Source organism: Asterias rubens, chromosome 13 (assembly GCF_902459465.1).
Source record: "Asterias rubens chromosome 13, eAstRub1.3, whole genome shotgun sequence".
Lineage (NCBI taxonomy): Eukaryota > Metazoa > Echinodermata > Asteroidea > Forcipulatida > Asteriidae > Asterias > Asterias rubens.
This window is the reverse complement of record NC_047074.1, coordinates 4,347,134-4,367,489: the sequence shown is the minus strand read 5'-3', so window position 1 is coordinate 4,367,489 and position 20,356 is coordinate 4,347,134. Positions and strand designations below refer to the sequence as shown.

General features: G+C 39.7%; 1 protein-coding gene across 1 annotated transcript; it reads left to right on the top strand.

Moving 5' to 3' along the window:
* Positions 1-470: 470 nt before the first annotated feature.
* Positions 471-19,782, top strand: LOC117298493. The gene is made up of 5 exons (XM_033781776.1): positions 471-2,287; positions 2,597-10,150; positions 11,357-15,515; positions 16,313-16,403; positions 16,989-19,782. Exons 1-4 carry the CDS (start codon positions 639-641, stop codon positions 16,391-16,393), a joined length of 13,443 nt encoding a protein of 4,480 aa, XP_033637667.1. The 5' UTR covers positions 471-638; the 3' UTR covers positions 16,394-16,403; positions 16,989-19,782.
* Positions 19,783-20,356: the final 574 nt, after the last annotated feature.

The window sequence follows — 20,356 nt, the reverse complement described above, 5'->3', positions numbered from 1 at the left end:
TTGTATTATTAGCTGGTTTGTAGGGGGCTCTACTCAAATGACCCCATGTGCACAAGGTATGTAGGGAGACCGCAATAATACGGCCAGAATGTTCAGTTGGTAAAGTGCCAGTCCGAATGTCGTTGGTTCAACCCGCGCTATTAAATATTTTCCTTTGTTCAACCCCTGCTTATAAAAGCTTTTCTTCAAACTGCAGGAAAGGCTGCCTTACCTTTTTAAGCTTCTAAACAGGTATTGGACAGTTAAAATATGTAGTAATAACAATAAGATTTAACTGGAGATGTTCATACTGTTTCTGTCAAATGAAAAGTTTTTGAACATTTATTTTTTAATCCATTAATTGTAAAATTCTACACAATTATACATATATCAAAGTTCTGCATGAAAATCCATTAAATTCAAATGTCGACAGAATTTATGTTTGTGTTGGGTAAAACATTTGTGACAAACATGCTGAAATGATAATTCTTCTATTGAACCTAAATCTGTATTCTCTTTTAAGCAGTAACTGGTGAATTACTTGTGTCTTGCAGGTATCTCATAGGTTTTGCGTCCACCTTGAGGCTGAACACATCAACGAAGTATCAATTTCTATCGAGGAAGATGGTAAAAGAACAGTGCAGCCACTCGATATTCCTATGACTCTCCGAAAAATTGCTTTCAATTTGCCTTTTTCAAAGAAAACCTGGTGGAGTGCATGCATTTCCATTCAGTTGACAGAAAAGACATGCTACACATACAAATATAGTTACACACATGACTCTCGATGGTTCTTTCTTCGATACAAACCTTCATGCATCATAGAGCAGGGTGAAAGAACAGTAAAGCAACTGGAGAATGAAGATATCTTCAATTACAATCTCACAATTGAAAAGACAATGACTGGCCACTTACTTCATAGCCTGTACTTGGCTGTGATTGTCAACAAGGATAATATCAAGGATCATCTTTTTGATGATCACGCAGATGAGCTCAACTCTTTATCAACCATTGTTGTGGACACTAGTATTTTGAAAGACGTACAAGCTTACATAACAAGTTTAATCGAGAAGGGTGGCTTGGATGATGGACAGGTTGTTTTCTTAGCAAGGTTGTTGGGCAATTGTTCAAGGCATTCGGCAATGCCAGATGTGGTCAAGATTGCAAAGATCATTCTAAGAGCCTTTCAACATTGCACGGAGAGTATTTCTTCATCCCTTGAGAAGCAAGCCAACAAACGCATATCTTCCGACCTTACAGGCATCGTAATACATTCTTTACGTGCTGTCAAAGGGAGTTGGACGGAACTTGTTGTTTACACCTTTCCCGCAATAAGCGCAAGCGAGTTGTGTGTACTGCATCGAAGCTGGAATCGTGGTACTGAGAAAACAGAACACAAACTAACAGTTGCTGACCAGAAAGAGGTTTTGTCAGTCTGCCTAAACCACTATGAGCCAATCCATTCTGACAAGCTAATCAGTCTGGTTTTTCATAGTATTACAGATGTAAAGCTACTCCTTCAAGTTCTGAACCAACCAGACAAAGCTAACATCTTCAAGGATGAGCATGGATACAGAAGCTGGGTTAAAGATGCACTCCAAAAGCAGATGCTGTCACTGCAACAGAAAGACATCCATGACATCTGGAAAATGGTTGCTGAAACCGATGTGGTCATAATGCAAATGCTTGCAAAAGAATTTGTGTTTGAGTCACTTGCTCACAGCAAAGAATGGTCCATTCATGCAACTAATTTCATGAGCAGTTTGCTTACTGATGACAGCTTCTGGCAAACGCCTCCAGAGGATCAAGTCTCCAGTACTTTTTTCGTCATCTTAGAGACAATTCTTGGGCAAAAAAACAGGCAGGCTGGCATTGATTACAACTTGGAGGTTATATCCAAACCATGGGTAATCAAATGGGTGAGTCCAGACAACCTCAAGAAACTGGTTAGAGCTATATTCGAGAAACAGCTCCAAAGTAAATCACAGTCAGCACAACTCATGCACAAGATCTACGTTTTCTTGGCTATTGTACATTCTACCCAGTGGTTGAGTTCACTACCAGGTTTAGTTCAGCAGCTAGACACAGAGACTTTGGCATTCATCAGTCAAAGTAATAAGTTGAAGACACTTCTAGAAATAGTGTTTAAGAGTCCCAAGAGTGAAAGTACTACTCTGTCTGATGCCGGAATGAAACTTCTTGTACAGCACCTGATCATGAGTATTCAGAGCACAATGATGGGCGTGAGCGGCATCAGTGAACTACTGGAGCCATATGCACCCAAGGGGATCATCGACCTACACTCACAGTAAGTAATAGAATCCCTGTCTTCCAAAAGTGTGGGTGCATACTGAAATTTCCAGGAAGTGGATCAATGGAAACAGATCTTAATAATTTTGATGGGGTTGAGGATTTTTGGCCTCGGCATCACTTTGCACTGCACTGTATTGCAGTAGGTCAAATAAATAGATTTCATAAATATTTGAAATTTTTGGATTTGTGATATATGAAAATTGTTGTTTGCTGATGTCAAATGTTCGAACAAATCAATAGCCCCTGCTTAAACCAACTACATTTTTAAAACTTTTGTTTGTTTGACATTTTGCTTGTTTTACAGACATGCTGTTGATGTCCTCTCAAAATTCATTGAAATCATATATGGAGCCAAGGATGACGTTTTCCCACTCCTAGAGAATAAAGATTTCTGGACACTCGTATTTAGGGCACAAGGAAAGATGGCCAAGGAACTGCAGAACAACTGGGTGTACAAAGCAGTGGTGAACACTTTGATCTCTGTAGAGCAGAACTTCTTCCAAAAGAAAGTCACTGTTGGGTTTATCACTAGACTCGAACAGTATCATGACTGTCTGGTGCAACTTTGTGGACATGTAAATACAGATGCAGACTATGCAAAGAAAAGGCATCAAACATTCAAAGAACCTCTTGTCATAATTAAGGCCAATGAACACACTCTTCACCAACTGGAAACATTCTTGTTATTTTGCGGCAAGTTTAAAGGGATTCTGAGTGAAACAGACCTGGATATGACGAGAAAAGAACTTCGCTTACGAAGACAATGTGTTGATGCAGAAAGTCAAACATGTTTGACGAGTCTTGTTGATCCTGGATACTGGGGGTTCTTATCACCTTTCCTGGAAATTGCAAAAGACACACTGAAGTTGTCGAGTTCCACTGTGTTCTTTAACATTTGCCGTTTTTTTGTTGAGAACATCCAAACAAAAAAACTTGGCAGTGCCCCACTTACAGCTCAAGATTCTTCCACAGATATTGACTCAGAAGTAGAAGAACTATCTGATGCGGAGACTGGAGATCAGCTCGAAGACGAGCCTGAGTCGAAGTCTCTGAAACTTGATGAATTCTCTGAATTAGTTTCATCAAAATGTCTGCCTTTGTTTGAAGAACTCCGTTCTGACATTGCAAAAGGGTGTAAGACCATGACAGTTCGTAACATGAAAATCATGTTTGCTGGAGTGATCAAGGCAGAGGAACTCCACCAAGAGCTTGAAAACATGCAAATCTTAAAGCCCCCCAAACAATCAATGGAATACCTAAAGACTTGGATTAACCTGGAACAAATGAGAGATTTCTCAAAACAGTTGCAGTGTCTGTTCATGCTATTTGAAGTACATAAACAAAAAACGGGTGACCTGATGAAAAATGTGGAAACTTTGGTTGACATCTTTGACCCTGAAAATGATGGCAAGACGATTGAAGAAGTCCATATGGCAGTAAAGTCAATCCAAGATGTTGATAAGAAGTTTAATGACGATGATTGGTGCACTATAAATGCGCTAGTTCTCTCTAAAGACTTGATTCTGTTCCTGAAACCCATCATTGACGATGACCTCAGAAATCTCACAGACGCCGTGGAGGAGAGGTCAGATTCTTTAATCAACGAGTCCACTGTGTCAGATCTTATAGAAGTACAGCGGTACATGGGACCATTTCTGAGAATTAAAGTCATGGACACACCGCAAAAGCTCATCGAGGCCATAGCCAAGAGTAAACAACTAGAAATCAAGAACGTGTCTGAAAAGATCAGAACATGCAATGCACATTTCCATGCCTTGAAGAACCTGTACAACAACATTGCTCAGCGAGGAGAGATGACAAAGAAAATAATCAGAAATGCCCTTGAGAAGGGCTGGTACGAATTCGTCTTGAGCAAAGATGGGGAGTTGTGCAAGGTGTCCATGAGCTACACAAGGGGTGATGGAACTTGTGCCACATATGAGCAAGATGAGCTTAATGATTTACGAAGTAGAGCCCTCCTCATGGTGAACTCAAGAATGTCTCATCAGCCTGAGAGAAGACAAGGGGATAACGATGATAGTCATTTGTCCAAAAATCTCCAGGAATTTATACAATGCATAGATGAGGTGATTGAAATTGTTGCGCTCTGTTCAAGGCTCTCTAATTCTGGTCACTACCACTTCAGACGGTTCCATGATAGAGTACGAGATCTGGAGAGTCTCCTCTCACTGAAGGATCGCCTGGAAAGAGAGGATTGTACTTGGAGAGTCATTCTGGAGGATGCAAGGGGTGAGTTCTACTTCTTGAACTTCTTCCATGCAAGGCAATTATGGCTGCTAGATCAGTTCTTTAGAGGAGAAGTTGATGCGAGCAGAGAAGTTGTTAATCTGTTCCACTATGTCAACCCTGACATCAGTGTGGACATCAACTTAAGAGAGTATTATGAATCACTAGATGACACTGAGGATTTGAGGGAGCGTGTTTTCCAGATTGGTGCAGCTCTCAAGGAAGTTTTTTCAAATGTGGTGTCTCCTGTTCGAGACATTGTGTGTCTTAAACCTCATCAAAAGGCAACTGTCGAAAGCACTGTCCAACATGGAGCTGTGTTTGTAGCAGAACTAGACCCAGACAGCACAAACTCTATTCCAGTTCTCATGACACTGCTAAGGAACACAACTGGAAAGTACCCTCAGGCAAATCATGTGCTTTTCTGCCACTCGGAAAACACATGGGAAGAGGTGTACCTTTTGTTACAGAGGTGTCGCAAAGCATCCACAATGCCACAGAAAGATTTGTATGCACTAATAAATGTTGAACAACTGACTACGGAGATCCAATTTATGCTGGTCGATGAGGTGAGGCGAATTCAGGAAGACGAACCTTTATTTCTGTTGGCCATAATTTGCCGTGGGGGAAGCCATCACCACATTATCGATCAATTTTCTCCACATTACACTCACAGAATACAAGGAATGACATCCAATGAAATGCAAGACTGTCTTGAGCAGGGTTGGCCAGATGTTGAAGTAATCACTTCTGAAGTTCCTGGGCTTGGAAAATCGGAGTACATATCTTGCAGAGCATCAGAAAAGGGGAAAGGTTGCCATTTATTACCGATGGGAGGACCACAGACAAAGACTGATCTCGTCCGTCAGTTGTTGCAGAGGCCTCCATCAGAGTTTCAACTGCTTCACATTGACATAAGAACAACATCCAACCCAAGCTTGATTGATTCCTTCATTTTTGAGCTTCTGGTGGTTGGCATGGTGGTTGCAGGTACCTTTTTGTGTGAGTTAAATACAAGTGACATCTTGATTGAAATCGCAAACACTCAACAGAATAGCCTTAGCGACTCACTCACAAACTGCTGTAACTTTAACAGACGCCACATTGAATGGGATAACTATGAGAGTTTCCTGGTGAGTGAAGAGGTTAACAGCCCGGTTCAAGTTGTGTGCAGCTACTTGAAAGCAGTGAATGATGGATCACTTGATGCAAAGCAGATAACCTTTTCCTGTACATCAAAGGCATCACTGCTCCCAGAGGATAAATGCAGGCATCTCTTAAGAACCCACTTCTCTCCAACATCCAAGATGGCGTTTACTACTGTTAATATGTTCCTGAATGTATTAGCAACAGAGCTGAAGAAACTGTCTGCATCTCATTACTTCACTGAAGAAGCACTGCACATTATGCTTGGGAAAGATGAACATTGTGTACGATCAGACCTCTTCAAAGCACTTGATGCTGTCGCACAAGAATTTTCATCTCGCTCCGTAGAGACCGGTGGTACACAGTCAACGACTGGTAGAGATGCAGCAGAAGCCTTGAATGAACTTCATCAAGGTCCATCGGTAACTGCAGAAAAAATGGTTGCACGTGTGAAAGGCATGGTACAGTGGGCAGATAGTAATCACCTCATGGTAGTCTTCAACCAGCAAGACACTCAAACATTGTCAACTCTCTATCGTCTCTTAAGTCAGGTCCCCAAAAGTGTAAAGAATCTGTTCGAACAGCAACTTGACAAAGATCTACCCGACTACCAAAAAGTGTCTCAAGACCAACTTCAATCAGTGCTGGAGAAAATCTGTCGAAACACTCGAGATCCATTTGCAAGGAGCAAACTTGGCCATTTGGACAAAGGGTATGCACTGACTCCAGATAACTTAATGAAGATGGTCTTGATTCATATGAGGATTAAGTCTCGGATCCCAGTTGTCATCATGGGTGAGACTGGATGTGGGAAGACAACTCTGATTACGTACCTTGCAAGTGTTTGCGAGGTACCTTTCTATGTACTCAACTTTCATGCAGGAATTGAAATTGACACCATCATTGACTTCATCCATAGCAAGAAGAAAGAAGCTGAAGAAAGTCTTGATGGCCAAATATGGTGCTTCCTCGATGAAATCAATACCTGTGATCACCTAGGGCTTTTGAGTGAAGTTATTTGCCACCAAAGTTGTTGTGGGGAACTGTTGCCAATCAACCTTGTTTTTCTGGCAGCTTGCAATCCTTACTCAATGCGTCAGGGAGACATCCAGACATCTGGATTAACCGATAAACTTGTCACTGACGAGCAGTCAAAGTTAGTGTACAGAGTAAACCCCCTGCCAGAGGCATTGATGGACTATGTGTGGGATTATGGTGCTCTGGATGCAAAAGATGAAAAAGCTTACATTGAGAGAATGATCAAGGGTAATATCGATGATGATTTAGTGCCTCTTTTTGTGGAGCTTTTGATAATGTCACAGGAGTTCATAAAGAACACTATGAAGAACAATTACAGTGTAAGCCTGCGAGATGTCAATAGGTGCAAACATCTTACCCACTGGATGACTAAAATGCTGAAAGACAAAAAACTTGCTAAAGTCGAGCACCACAACACGTGTGGTCAAGAATATGAAACTAGGGCTTTAATTCTTGCGCTAGCACACTGCTACCATTCTCGGTTAACAACAGCTAATGACAGGAAATTGTACAGAGAGGAGATGTCCAAAATCTTCAAAACGAAAAATCATCCTGAATTTTCAGAAGGACACATTGAAGAGGTGATCAAATGCGAACAACTTGACATTCTCAACCGAATGCAATTGGAGGAGGGAATTGCCAAAAATGAGGCACTGCGAGAGAATGTGTTCGTTGTCCTTATTTCCATTCTAAACAGGATTCCTGTGTTTCTGGTTGGAAAACCGGGCTGCAGCAAGTCACTCTCAATGCAGCTCATTCGCAGTAATCTGAGAGGACCTGACTCAAAGGACAAATACTTCAAGACATTACCTGCTGTCTATGTTGTCTCCTATCAGGGATCAGAATCGTCAACGTCAGAAGGAATCATCAAAGTCTTTGAGAAGGCAAGTCGCTATAAGGAGCACAATCCAGATATCATACCGGTCGTCCTCCTAGATGAGATAGGTCTGGCAGAGAACTCCTCCTTCAACCCGCTCAAGGTTCTTCACAGCTTGTTAGAGCCAAGCACAGGTGATTTTCCTGAGATGGCAGTTGTTGGGATATCAAACTGGGCACTAGATGCTGCAAAGATGAACCGAGCTGTACATCTATCACGACCAGAACCAAATGCAGATGATCTGTTTGAAACAGCAAAGTCCATTCGAGATGAGAACTCCATGTTGAGCGGTATGACTAGAGGTAAACAAAAACATGAGCATAACCTGCTGCTGAAGAAACTAGCTGAGGCTTACCACTCACACCATGAGTCTCAGGCACGTAAAAACTTCCATGGTTTAAGAGATTACTATTCACTTATCAAGAGTATTGCATTGTCCTCATCACAACGAGATGCAGCCATTTCATTGGAGATCGGTCTTCTTCGAAACTTTGGAGGAAATCAAGAAGCTATGACAGGTATAATGAACGACTTTATGGATACAATGGATGTTGACCAAAGTCCAGATTCAAGACCAACGACCACTAGGCTGATAGAAGACAATCTGGAGGATAGGTTTGCCCGCCACCTGATGCTAATAACAAGTGGAGACTCTGCATTAAGCATCATCGAGGAAGTACTAAGTAAGATGAAGAAAAGGTCCATATCCCTTCTTGGAAGCCGGTTTGATGATGACCTCTCTGAGGAATACAACTATCGTATCTTGAGTGAGATAATTCTTTGCATGGAAGAAGGTTACATCCTTGTGTTGCGAGACCTGGATAACGTGTACAGTAGTCTCTATGACATGCTGAATCAGAACTACACCATCGTTGGTAAGAAGCGGCATTGTCGTGTAGCTCTGGGTGCTTACAGTAATCCGATGTGTCAGGTTCATCAAGATTTCAGGTGCATTGTCGTTATAGACCAGCAGAACGTTGACTACTCTGATCCACCATTGTTGAATAGATTTGAGAAGCAAACACTCACATTCATGGATGTTGTGAATGATCAACAGAAGGCTGTCATTGCTTCACTGCGGAAGTGGGTTGAAGACATCTCAACAATACCCAACATGCAGTTTACTCCAAAGCAAGCATTTTTGGGATACCACAATGATACCCTCCCCTCACTCGTGTTTTCCCACTGCCGAGATGTAAAGCCTGAAGAGATGGAAGTGGATAAAATTGTACAGCTGTGTAAACATGACCTTGTAAAAATTGCTCCACCTGATGCAGTTCTTAGGTCATCAAAGTCAAACCTTGCTGTGGATGAAGTACACGAATTCCAGGACCAGTATCTGAAACTCCCCTTAAACGGTGGTTTAAGGCATTATTTGAAGTTGTTACTTGAGATGAAAGACAGAGCACAGGCAGCATCAGTTGAATATTCTCTGCATGACAACCCATTGAAGTTAATTGTGTATACCTTCAGTAGCATTCACACTGATCTTCGTACTTGTTTGGCAGATATGCCAAGTTTCCAGGTAGAGAAACTGAGCAAGTTCACGTCGGAACGACAACTGACTGCGGCACTTCAACACTTCACTGGTAGCAATGATGAATTCTTTATCCTTCAGTGCAAGACATCTCTAGATGCAAAGCACATGCTTCTTGCTAAATGCCTCATAGACCGATGGATGGCCATGTACAAGAGAGACGAAATGTATGGAGGAGTCAAACATGCTTGCATAATTGTTCATGTAGAACGAGACCAAGTAGGGATGGCATCAAGTTTTCCTTGGCAGTTTAACTTCCTGTGCGGCTGGCAACAAGTCGCACTAGATGTACTGGAGGAACCAGAGCTTCAGATTGAAGAAATCATCAAGATGTCAATAGAAGACATTTGTGCCAAGACGGTTGATGTTGGTAATGTCATTAAGTTCAATTTGCCATGGTGTTTCACACGTATCGCATATACTGATCAGTCTAAAGATGTCATGGAAATTCTTGAGTTGATCAGACGAATCACCGAGTCTCCAAAGCTCATTGACTGTTTCTGCAGAAAAGTTTTACAAGATATCCAGAAAGATGGAGTAGATGAAGTAGTTGATGAATCTGGAATTAATAAGGGAGCATGGCAGGTTTCTGTTGCATGTGAACATGAATTGCTTGTTGAATGTTCTAGCTTCAACTATGCCCTTGTGGAGCATGTGAAACGCAAAATTAGACAGCCACTTTTCAAGATTGTGTTCTTTCTAGAGAGACACAATGCTTGGAACAGCTTCTTCAGTCAGGCTCAACAAAAAGACATTTGGAAAAGAATGTTCTGTAATCCCTTGATCTTCGATGTTCAATCACATGCACTTCCAGAACCAAATGGGGTAGAGTCTTGCCCAATACATAAGACACTTCCACTGCTGGAATTTCCTTTCTTCAGCAAGCTGTATGACATCATTGAAGAACAATTGAAGTGCTTGATGGCAGATGCAAGGGAAAAACTGATTGCAGAAAATTCCTATATTGACGAGGCTGAGATGACTACAGAGTTGACGCGAGTCTTACATGACAGGTAGGCTATTTTTCTTTGCATGAAACACAACAATATTGTTTCTTGTGCAGAAATTATTTGAGTCAAGCGCTGCCAATGCAGGATAGCTCCGCGCCACACCCTTAACGCCTCAGTGATCTGCAATTGCTTTATAAATTAAGGAAAGGAATTAAAATAACTACGTAAACAAATGACTGATTGCTCCAAGTTGGTTGGTTACACTAACACCGCATTTACACTTGATCCTCTTACAAGGATCCAAGGAAGATCAGATCCCAAAAGCGAGATCAAGCATTTTTGTGCCGCGTTCACACTTGAGTGTAATCTCGCATAGTTCAATTCAGCTGATGACAAAGGCTACTGTCGATGTCATTGATTGTGGCCAGCCACAGACGATGACAAGTAGGCAAAGCTTTGTTTACAATTTCTTGACCCGACACACTGGATGTGAGCAGCTTAAATTGCAAGATCTGATCTCAATCTGCATTCACACTTTTTTTTTTTATCGCCTTTGCAAGATTTGATCTCCCTTTGATCTCGCAATAAAGGGAGGTCAAAAAGGGGGATCTGATCCGGATCCTGATCGTGTTCACACTAGCCGGTGATCTCTCTTTGAGCGCCCTTTCGAGATCAGATCCTCCTTTGAACCTCCTAGCAGGATCAAGTGTGAACGGGGTGTAAGAAGATCACCCTATAATTCAGATGGAGGAGCACCGCTTGCTTGTTAATCTGGAGGTTGCAATTACTAAAATTTTACTTATTGCCAAGAAGTTAGAGATGCTGCAATTTACTATTAAAAAACTATGCCCATTTCATAGTAAAAACGTACCAAAAACCACTTTCCTCAGTTTCAAACAACGGATCAAACCTTGTAAGCTTAAAGGAACATTATAGAATCAGTTTTTGCTAAAGCAGCGCTGCTGGCAGTGTGGTGGACACTTTATGTAATTCACCATAAAAAATACATAAACTGACAAACTGACAAGTTTGAGATCGATCGGCCATCTGGTTCACGAGAACAAAAAGTGAGAAACAAATTACTCATTTTTGCATGACTCCAAGTGGGAAATTAGTTGTTTGTATTTCTCATCAAATATGACATTTCAGACAGTTTCAAGGCATGTTTACTTACTACTGGCAAATTTTATGTAACTACGTGATCTTAGACGAGTTGTTTTCTCGCCTAATCTGTAATGTTCCTTTAAGTCCTTTGTTTTTCTTTTTCAGACTACCCGAAGCAATCAAGTATGATTTGGCACTACATGTTGATGATGAGTTTATGGAAGAGAATCTTGATCTTTATCTAAACGATCTGTGTAATGTCTTCTCAGTTGACTGCGTGAGTCAAATGTCTCAAGAAGCTCGTGTTCATGCTACCAGGTTGCTTGTCAAATTGCAGGATTCTGCATTAGTGAAGGGTCTGTCAACAATCGAACAACTGTCTTATTGGCATATTTCTCTTAGAATAAAGTCTGACCTAGTGGCTGCCGAGCTTCAGCTTCTGCACATGTACCAAGTGGCAACAGGGAACGATTGTGTGCAGTTACTGGGGGTAATAGCAGACTCCATAGACAGTCAAGATGTGAATCCATGTTCTGATGATGAAAAGAGTATTGCGTCAGAGGATTTTTTAGATGCTAGTGATATTTTACTGTCTGAACTTGAGGAAGATTTGGAACACGACCAAGTTTCAGACACCTCATCCTTTGTATCAGCATTTGAAAGTTACTACAGTGACGGTTCAGTCACATCAGATAAAGCTGACATTCCACTCAAATTGTCTCTTGTTTCTCATGTTTGCAAATCTCTACTGCCAACCGAAGTTCTCTTAGAACATTGCCGAGGTCAGAATATTTGGGCGAGACGCATCAACAACATTCTGTTGCTGGCAGCTAGCATTGGGGTGAGACCACAGGAGCTTCATTACCTTCATCTTTGCAAAGACTTTGTCAACTTGCTGGCCGTGCCCAATAATCTTCCAGATGACAAATTGGCTACACTTGGTGAGCTCATAGCTGATATCGATGACAATACTCTTGACAGCGAAAGGGTTTTTGAGTTTGTACTAGAGATCATACATGAGGTTTCCAATGAAGACCCTGAAGGATCTGTGCAGCAATTGTTTCTGACGAAGTACTTTGGCCGCTGTCTAGAATCTAACAATGACACTCCCTTGCTTAATGATATTTTAAGACTGCTTATCACTGAAAAGGGGGAACTCATTAAAGGCTCACGACTAGTCTTGTTCCGTGTCATACGTGATGAAATTGAGGACAGAGAGCATGAGTCTGTGTATACAAAAGTCATCCGTGAAGGTGTGAATCGTAACGACTTGTCAGATAATCTGGTTACTTTAGACGAGGTGCTTTTGGAACTTCCATCTGGAGAAAACCACCACTTTGCAGTTCTCTGTTGCGACTTGATTGAGGAGAATGGTTTGCATTACCTTACAGCTCTGCGAATGATGTCGGGTGGTTCCTCTTCACATGTGGTGACTGCAATGACAGCATGTCGATTGCTTGAAAAGGCGAATAAGTGTTCTCTTCAGCTTGTCTGTGCTTTGGCCTTCTTAAACAAGCTGTTCCGTGTTTTCGCAGAGTACCTGATTGACAATATTGAGACGTTTCCTGAGACGGGGGAAGACTTTGCACTCTTGAAGCATATTCGTGATGTGGTTTGTTTCCTAAAACAATGTGACAGAGAGCTCAATGTTCAACTATGGATTTTGAGATACCTATCCCAGCAAGACAGCAACAATGATCTGCACAAACTGATGTCAAGTTTAAGCAGGGAAGTTGAATTCCTAAAAGGGATTAATCTGACTGATTTATGCTCCCGGTCTGGCATTGGTTTTAATCCTATGAGCTACATGGACTTGAACGGAGAGATCACCAAAGCCTTGGCAGATTTGCAGTTGCATAACAAAAAGGGTGACATGAGAACTGTGGTGGGCAGTCTGAAATCCAGTCCAAAACAACGTATTGCATTCATGGCTGTCCTTGCAGAGTATTATTATTTTGCTGGTAAAACAAAATATCTCACTGACTCTGAAAAGTCTCGAGCTAAATGGATTGCCAAGGAAATTGAGAAGGCAAGTCTTGACAAAACACCATGGTGGCAACTCATGAAGGCTGTCTTGGGATTGTCTGATTTCAGGGGAAGAATGCAACTATCAAAGCAGTCCAAGGTCAGTGATGTGAGGCTAGCCTCTGTGCTGCTGCATATATCTGCAGTTGCTGTTGGTAATCATTCAGCAGGTCAACAAATGCGGAACTTCTTGCAGTTTCTCTGTCCATCTGAACAACTTAACGACTTGCATTTCCCTGGTGCATCAACGTTAGCCAGGAAGGCAAATCAACAGACAAGGTCGGTCATTTGCAAATGCAGTCAATGGTTAGTCCAGAGCCTGGGGCAGGGTTCACATAGGGTAAAATGTCCAACATGTGGCAGAAAGATCAACTGGCCAGACTTGCCAGGTGCTGTTAAAGAAGAGCAGGAAACCGCTGTTGGATACAAGTATCCCCCGGTTGAATCCTGGGAAAACCTTGAACAAACAGGCAACATCTCCATCTTGTCAAGATTCATCATCGACTTCTTGGTTCATGGTTGCCTGTTTATTGCATCCGAACTATTTCCACCAGAGTCCAATATGGTTGGTGTATGTAGTGCGGCCGAGCTTGATTTGAGAATGACCAAGCTTTGGGATACAATGTCAGTTGTTCTCAGGGCTGGTCGTCAAGACACATGTGTGCTTCTTCATTGTATCATTAAGGAAATCAGCCCAATGCTCACAGATACACAGTACACGTTCGTTTCAGCTGCAAATCGGGACCAGCAGGAGATTGAGATAGACAAAGTAGTTCAAAAGATACTGTGGAACTCCACACATTTCAGGAAACAGTTTCTGCAGGATTCCTTTGAAGCATTTGGTACACCAGTTGATAAATCGCTGCAGCATCAACTACAGGAGTTGGACAATATTGATGGAGACACATGCAAGTTGGTATCAAGATCGGTCCGTCAAAAACGTCAGCCATCTCTTGAAGATCTCAAGGCATGCTTCTGTGATCGAAGCAAGAATGTTGAACGCTTCCCTTTCCTTCATCTAGTTTTGTCAAAGTACAATGCCTTGAAGTACGTTGGCAATCTATCTGCTTTGCTTGAATGGAACAAACTAGTAAGTGCTCGACTGAGTCAGCGACGTGAAAAGCGCAAATATGCAGATCGACCAGTCAGATCTTTGATTGAGGCTTTTCCAAGTATGTCTGTTCCCTGGACAGCCTTCAGAGATGCAGCCAAAGAAGTTTGTGATGGATGGACTGAACTTACTGGTGAAACTACAAAACCTGAATATACCACCGAGGACTCGGAGATCATAAAGTGCCTGATGCCAACAGGGAAAGACAAGAACACCCTAAAGCAAATGATAAAGACTCTACAAGAAGTGCAAAACAAATTCTTGACAGAGGCTCTTGAGATTGCTGTTACGAAAGAGTGTCCTGCAATTAGCTTTCTTATTAAAGAAAACCACCTTGCTGCTCTCCAAACAAAGCCTCTCGATCAAGTAGGGAAGAAAGACATCATAACCAATCCCTGGAAAGATCAGTGTCTTTGCTATCACGACATCAATACCGAGTATGGTCATGGCACAGAGATCACATATGAGTTCAACCAGATTGAAATGGAAGTAGCTTTTACCACTGTAGTGAATAAAATGATCCTAACAGATGGCTGCGCATTGGAAGGCTTTATCTTTTCAGATGATCTATACCACTCTTCAACAGCCATTCTTGAGGAAATGTCAGCAAAAGTCAAACAGGAAACCTTGCCAAAGGATATCGCAAATCTGGTCAATCAAGGTGAAAGAAGAAAGCAAGGCACTTCCACAAACGACCTGCTTCAGCAGTTAGAAGTTCTCATGGGTTTAATTAAGAGAACAAGTGGTGAACCAGAGGCTACTTTACAAGACTACATCAGTAAATGGAGTGCCATCTTAACAATTGAGTCACCAGAACTGTTCGCATCCATCAAGTTGAAACACATAGTTTCTCTTTATCAGCAATTAGAGGTGCTTTTAGCAACTGCTACTGTACAGACTCTAGGTGAAACGTTTCAAATGAAGCTCCCTGTGAAATCTGAGCATGAGCTGGAGAGATGTTGCAGCGAAAGACCTGGCGATGCCCTCATCCTGATCAGAGACATCCTGAAGAGGTTTGTTTTCCGCTACCTCAGGGCCCGACATAGCTTTGAACCAGACTGCAAGAAGAGACTGCGTGACCTGTTGAAGGACATGAGTGGCCATGATCGTGTGATGCCTCTGCTCAACAAGGATCTACAACTCTGTCACATTGTGAAACTTCTGGAGTTCTTCGATAGAAAAATCAAGGTAAGTACTAAGCAAATGAGGTTAGGGCAAAAAAGTTAATATTGATTTGCCCTTTTTAATATTGACAAATTTTTACCAATACTACAAAAACGCAAGATATATTCCTAGTGCATGGCAAGTCCTACGATATTTGAAGGGATATGTTGCCTTCAAATTTGGTGTTTTGAGGCTATATATAGTGATTCACACAAGGATCCCTCAAAACTGTGTGGTTTTTCTTTTCTACAAAATGGCAGACCATTGTTAAGTTCACGAATTGTATTTTTTTTAATCATTATATTCTACTTTCAAAACATCTCTCCAACCATGTTAATTTAATAACAAACGCCTTTTAAAGCCCAAATTCAACACACTTTGATTCCCATTCATTAATACCTTTTCGGTCACAAAACATCAACACTTTTTGGTCAAATAATAAAATAAATGCAGAAACTGTTCAATGATTTCTTTCAACACAACACCCCTACAACTTTGAAATGGTAAGGCCCTCGGTTAAATAACTCCTTATAAGGGAATGCTGTGCGCGTCGCGCGTATTGCGTGATGTGGCACAGCTGTCCCGGCCGTTGCTCTCAACCAATAGGAATTAAGAAACTGTCTTCTAAGCACAGGTGCAAGCTCGCGTGTCACGCCCATGTTTCGACACTTTTTACTGGTAATTAACGAAGGTTTATACACACCCATGTGACGCGCTCTCCACCAATAGGAGTAGCCAAACTGTCTGAGGTATTTATGAATTCACATTTAAAGTTATTGGAAGCTGTTGTTCACTATATCTTCTTTTTACACAAATTTCAGCAAAAGGAAAAAGAAAAGCCCACCAAGATGAAGCGCAAACCCACATCAAAGAGAGGGTCACATGCGATTGGCATATACTGAAGACCTTTAAGTAAGTGTTCTGGTGTATAATTTCACTGTCAAGAAGTTACGTAGTTACAAATGATTATACATGATTAAAGGTGTTAATTTTATTGAACAATGTTCATCTGCATTTAGTTTCACACCAGAAAAGGAAGTGTATACAATCTGAGTTTTGATTAAAACTCAAATAAAGCATTGGTTATTGAAAGACCAATATCCAATGCTTAAACAATATTTGTTTGATTATTTTAATTCTATATAACTGTAGATGTACACATTCAAATTAACATCTCAAATTTGTTTTTCAAAGGCGTTCAGAGTTTTGATTAGATATCGCTGAAAATCCAGAGCGAATAATGTCCGTGTAGGAAGAAAAATCCCTATTAGGAATCTAAATCTAAAAAAAGCTTCTCAGATTAAAATTTTGGGGCATAACCAATTGTTATATTTTTAACACAATACTTCAAAGTGAAATTTTTCTCAACAGGCTTTATTCTATCATACGCTTCTAACCATTAAACCGATGAAAGTTCCCCCTTTCTTAATTAATTTTAAGTTGCTTAGTCTTAAAGCATTAACACATTGTTTGTTTTTTCCTCTTTGTTTCTGCCAGGTTAGGCTGCAAGAGAGAATCGGATCTTCACCCTCTTTGCCAACAGATAACCAGACTGGTGCAAGTTTAGTGTGAGGAATAATGTTTCGTCAAACCTTGAGCTTCTGTATATACGATGAACGCTGATAAATTAAAGTCTCGGTTGAAACATTGTATAGATTACTTGCCAAATCTGAAAAAATACCACAAGGTTTTCAGGACCCTTCGTTTATAAACCGGTACACTGTAAATAGTTGATACACACTATACAAAGCCATCTGTGCGATTAATGGCGGGCTCTTTAGTTATGTAGATATAATTATTAGATGACGTTTTTCTCTTATGATATTGGACACATCAAATGACTGTGATACTTGTGTGAGTTTGACCATACACCTGACAGTGATTCACCTATGTTTTGTTAGTTTGTAATATAGATGAACTTTGCATTTGGATAAGTGCAGACCACCTTTGTGGTGTTTTGTGTATAATTAGAGTTAATGGTTTTTTGATAAGCCAAACGTAAAATTCTTTCCTGTATATTATAAATTTAGTAATCAAGCGTTGAGAGTTTGAGAAGTTATTCATAGCTTCTTCTGGGTTTTTTTTTTTTTTTGGGGGGGGGGTAGCATTTTATTATAAGTGTGTGGGGAAAGACCCAAGTGCTAAATATGTTTGGATTTTTTAAATTATAGTATTGATGTCTATCAATGGGATGTTTTTCTCGGTATATTAGCATACTGTACTATAACTATAACAAGGGCAGATATGATTCTCTGTAATTTGATGTGTGTTGGGAGAAACAAGCAGTTAAAAGATACCATGTATTGAGTCTCTGTATACATGTAGAAACAAACATGATTTTAATAAGGCGTACTATTTCATATTCTCTGTATATAAATGATATGTGGCAAACCCAGAAACTGATAGCTTATTACACTTATTTGTTTCTCTATATATTACACAAAACGTGTGTGTATGACAAGCCAAATATTGATAAAGATCCAAAAAAAGAAAAGTGGAGTTAGTACCATAAATGAGTTGGGACTCGCACAATTTAGGTGGACTGAAGTGTAAATTGCTAAACTAGTTTTCCTTTTTTTAATACATGTACTTGCCATTTGAATTTTGACAAACTAATTGGCTATTTGAGTTACAAGAATGTTGTATATTTTTTTAAGCATAAGTGTCTTCGACACTAAATGATAACTAAGTAATGCTATCAGTAATTTAGAATTAAGTTCCACAGTGATTTTTTGGACAAACTAATTGGCTATATTATGAGTTACAAGGATGTTGTATTTTTTTCTTAGAATAAGTGTCTTTGTGTCTTTGACACTAAATGATAACTAAGCAATGCTATCAGTAATTTAGAATTAAGTTCAAAAAATATTTGTTTGACAAACTAATTGGCTATATGATGAGTTACAAGGATGTTGTATTTTTTCCCAGCATGTCTTTGACACTAAATGATAACTGAGCATGAGAAGTATACATGCTATCAGTAATTTAGAGTTTAGTATCAAGGTGACTTTTTGGCTATATGAGTTTAATTAGACTCAGGAAAGGTATTACAGATTTATGTACTGAGATTGAGTTTGGAATTTGAAAGAGTAAGTGTTGGGATAAACTAAATAAACAATAACTTATAAATGCCTGAGTATTGATTAATTGGAAACCACTGTTGTTTAATAACTGCATTAGTTACACTTTTTTAAATTTAAGTTCTATAGTGAGGGGGGCAAACCCAAGTAGGCCTACTGACGACTGAAATTACATTCTCATAAAATTTATGTTGAGACAAAACCAAGCTTTTTTACATTTAATTTGATACAATGAATTGCTTCTTTCTACAATTATTTGCTATAAGTGTGTTGATATGCACCTATAAGCAATAACTACTCTATGGCTCTGTTTGCTGTTTTAGACTTCTGACTTCGGTATTATTATAACGACTTTGGCAAGTTGATGTGACATTATTGTTGTTCTATAAGTATGTTGGTACACTCAAGATAGCATGTTGTTTTCTTGCATGTTCATAATGTTTTGAGACAAGCCTATCTGTAAGCATTAATACCTTACGACTGACACTTAACTATTATTTGTCTGTGTACCATACTCGTATTTTATTGGGCCAAACCAAGTGATGAAGACTGTATCATCACTACATAATGGTTTTGTATATACTGTGGTAATATTTTGGGACAAGCACAAGCAATGATGACTAGATGTCATTATTCCCTGTGTATTTTGTAATATAAAAAAGTTACTTGGGAGGATTGTAACATAGTCTAATTGTATTGGAACACACTTTATTACAAAGATTGTATCACCACATAATGGTTTTGTATATAGGCCTACTGTGATAATGTTGGGACACGAGTAGTGATAACTAATGTCGCACTTCTGCGTGCTTGTACTTTTTTTACAAACGAAAGTTACTTGGACACATATATGATAAATATATCACTAAATAGTGTTGACTGTGGTAGTGTGTTGAGACATACACAAGCTAGGTTGTACATACTTTAAATTGTATTAATTGTTTAATGAACACGTTGTAAGGTGTGGCGATTTATGTAATGTGCTAACAAAGATCTCCTTGTTAGTGGTTTTTCAAATCATTGTTATTGAGCAATGTAGTAACTGCGATTATCAGAATGCTTTTTATAAATCTCATTGGGATTCGGGTACATGTATTAGCAGTCATTGACGAGTTAAGGCACCTGTATGATATTTGACATTTATTTCTTCTGTATTTAGAAAAAGTGTTCAATCTTCAGGTTAAAAGTTGAATTAATGAGAAAAAAGGAGAAGAAAAAAAAACAGCAAAAAAAAAACAACAACAAAAACCAGAAATTATTGCTTAGTGAATGCACATACTACCAAAAATACAAAAGTATACAACAGACCACTTTTATACTTAGTAAACCATTTGGTGAATATTACCAACATTTTATTTTGCTATCATTCAATAACTTAGCAATTATACAAAGAAACCTTGCAGTGACGGTTTAATATTTAGGCTAAATATGCTACTTATGGTCATTTTTGTTTGGTTTTAAGCAATTTTTCTTGCTGAAAAAATTGCATGTGTTTATAATTGTGACGAATACATTTTTCAAGCAATACTAAAGACGGGGGAAAAGGTTGAAAACGTGGATTTAAACATAAACAACATTCCATTTCGAAGATACCATAGGGCAGAGGGACTTCTCTGTGATGGTGATATGCGCTCTACAAAAATGGTTCATTATTATTATTAGTACATTATTCAATATTTTTTATTGGTGTGCCTTTTGTTTCTGTCAAAATTTAAGGTTGTGTTTTATACATCATTGATTATGATATTTTATGTAAGGAAACATGTTCAATCTGTTTTAATGGGC

Coding starts and splice junctions, on each gene's coding strand:
- LOC117298493 (XM_033781776.1), top strand. CDS start 639: ATGACTCTCCGAAAAATTGCTTTCAATTTGCCTTTTTCAAAGAAAACC. Junction 10,151..11,356: donor ACGCGAGTCTTACATGACAG/GTAGGCTATTTT, acceptor TTTCTTTTTCAG/ACTACCCGAAGCAATCAAGT. Junction 15,516..16,312: donor TCTTCGATAGAAAAATCAAG/GTAAGTACTAAG, acceptor CACAAATTTCAG/CAAAAGGAAAAAGAAAAGCC.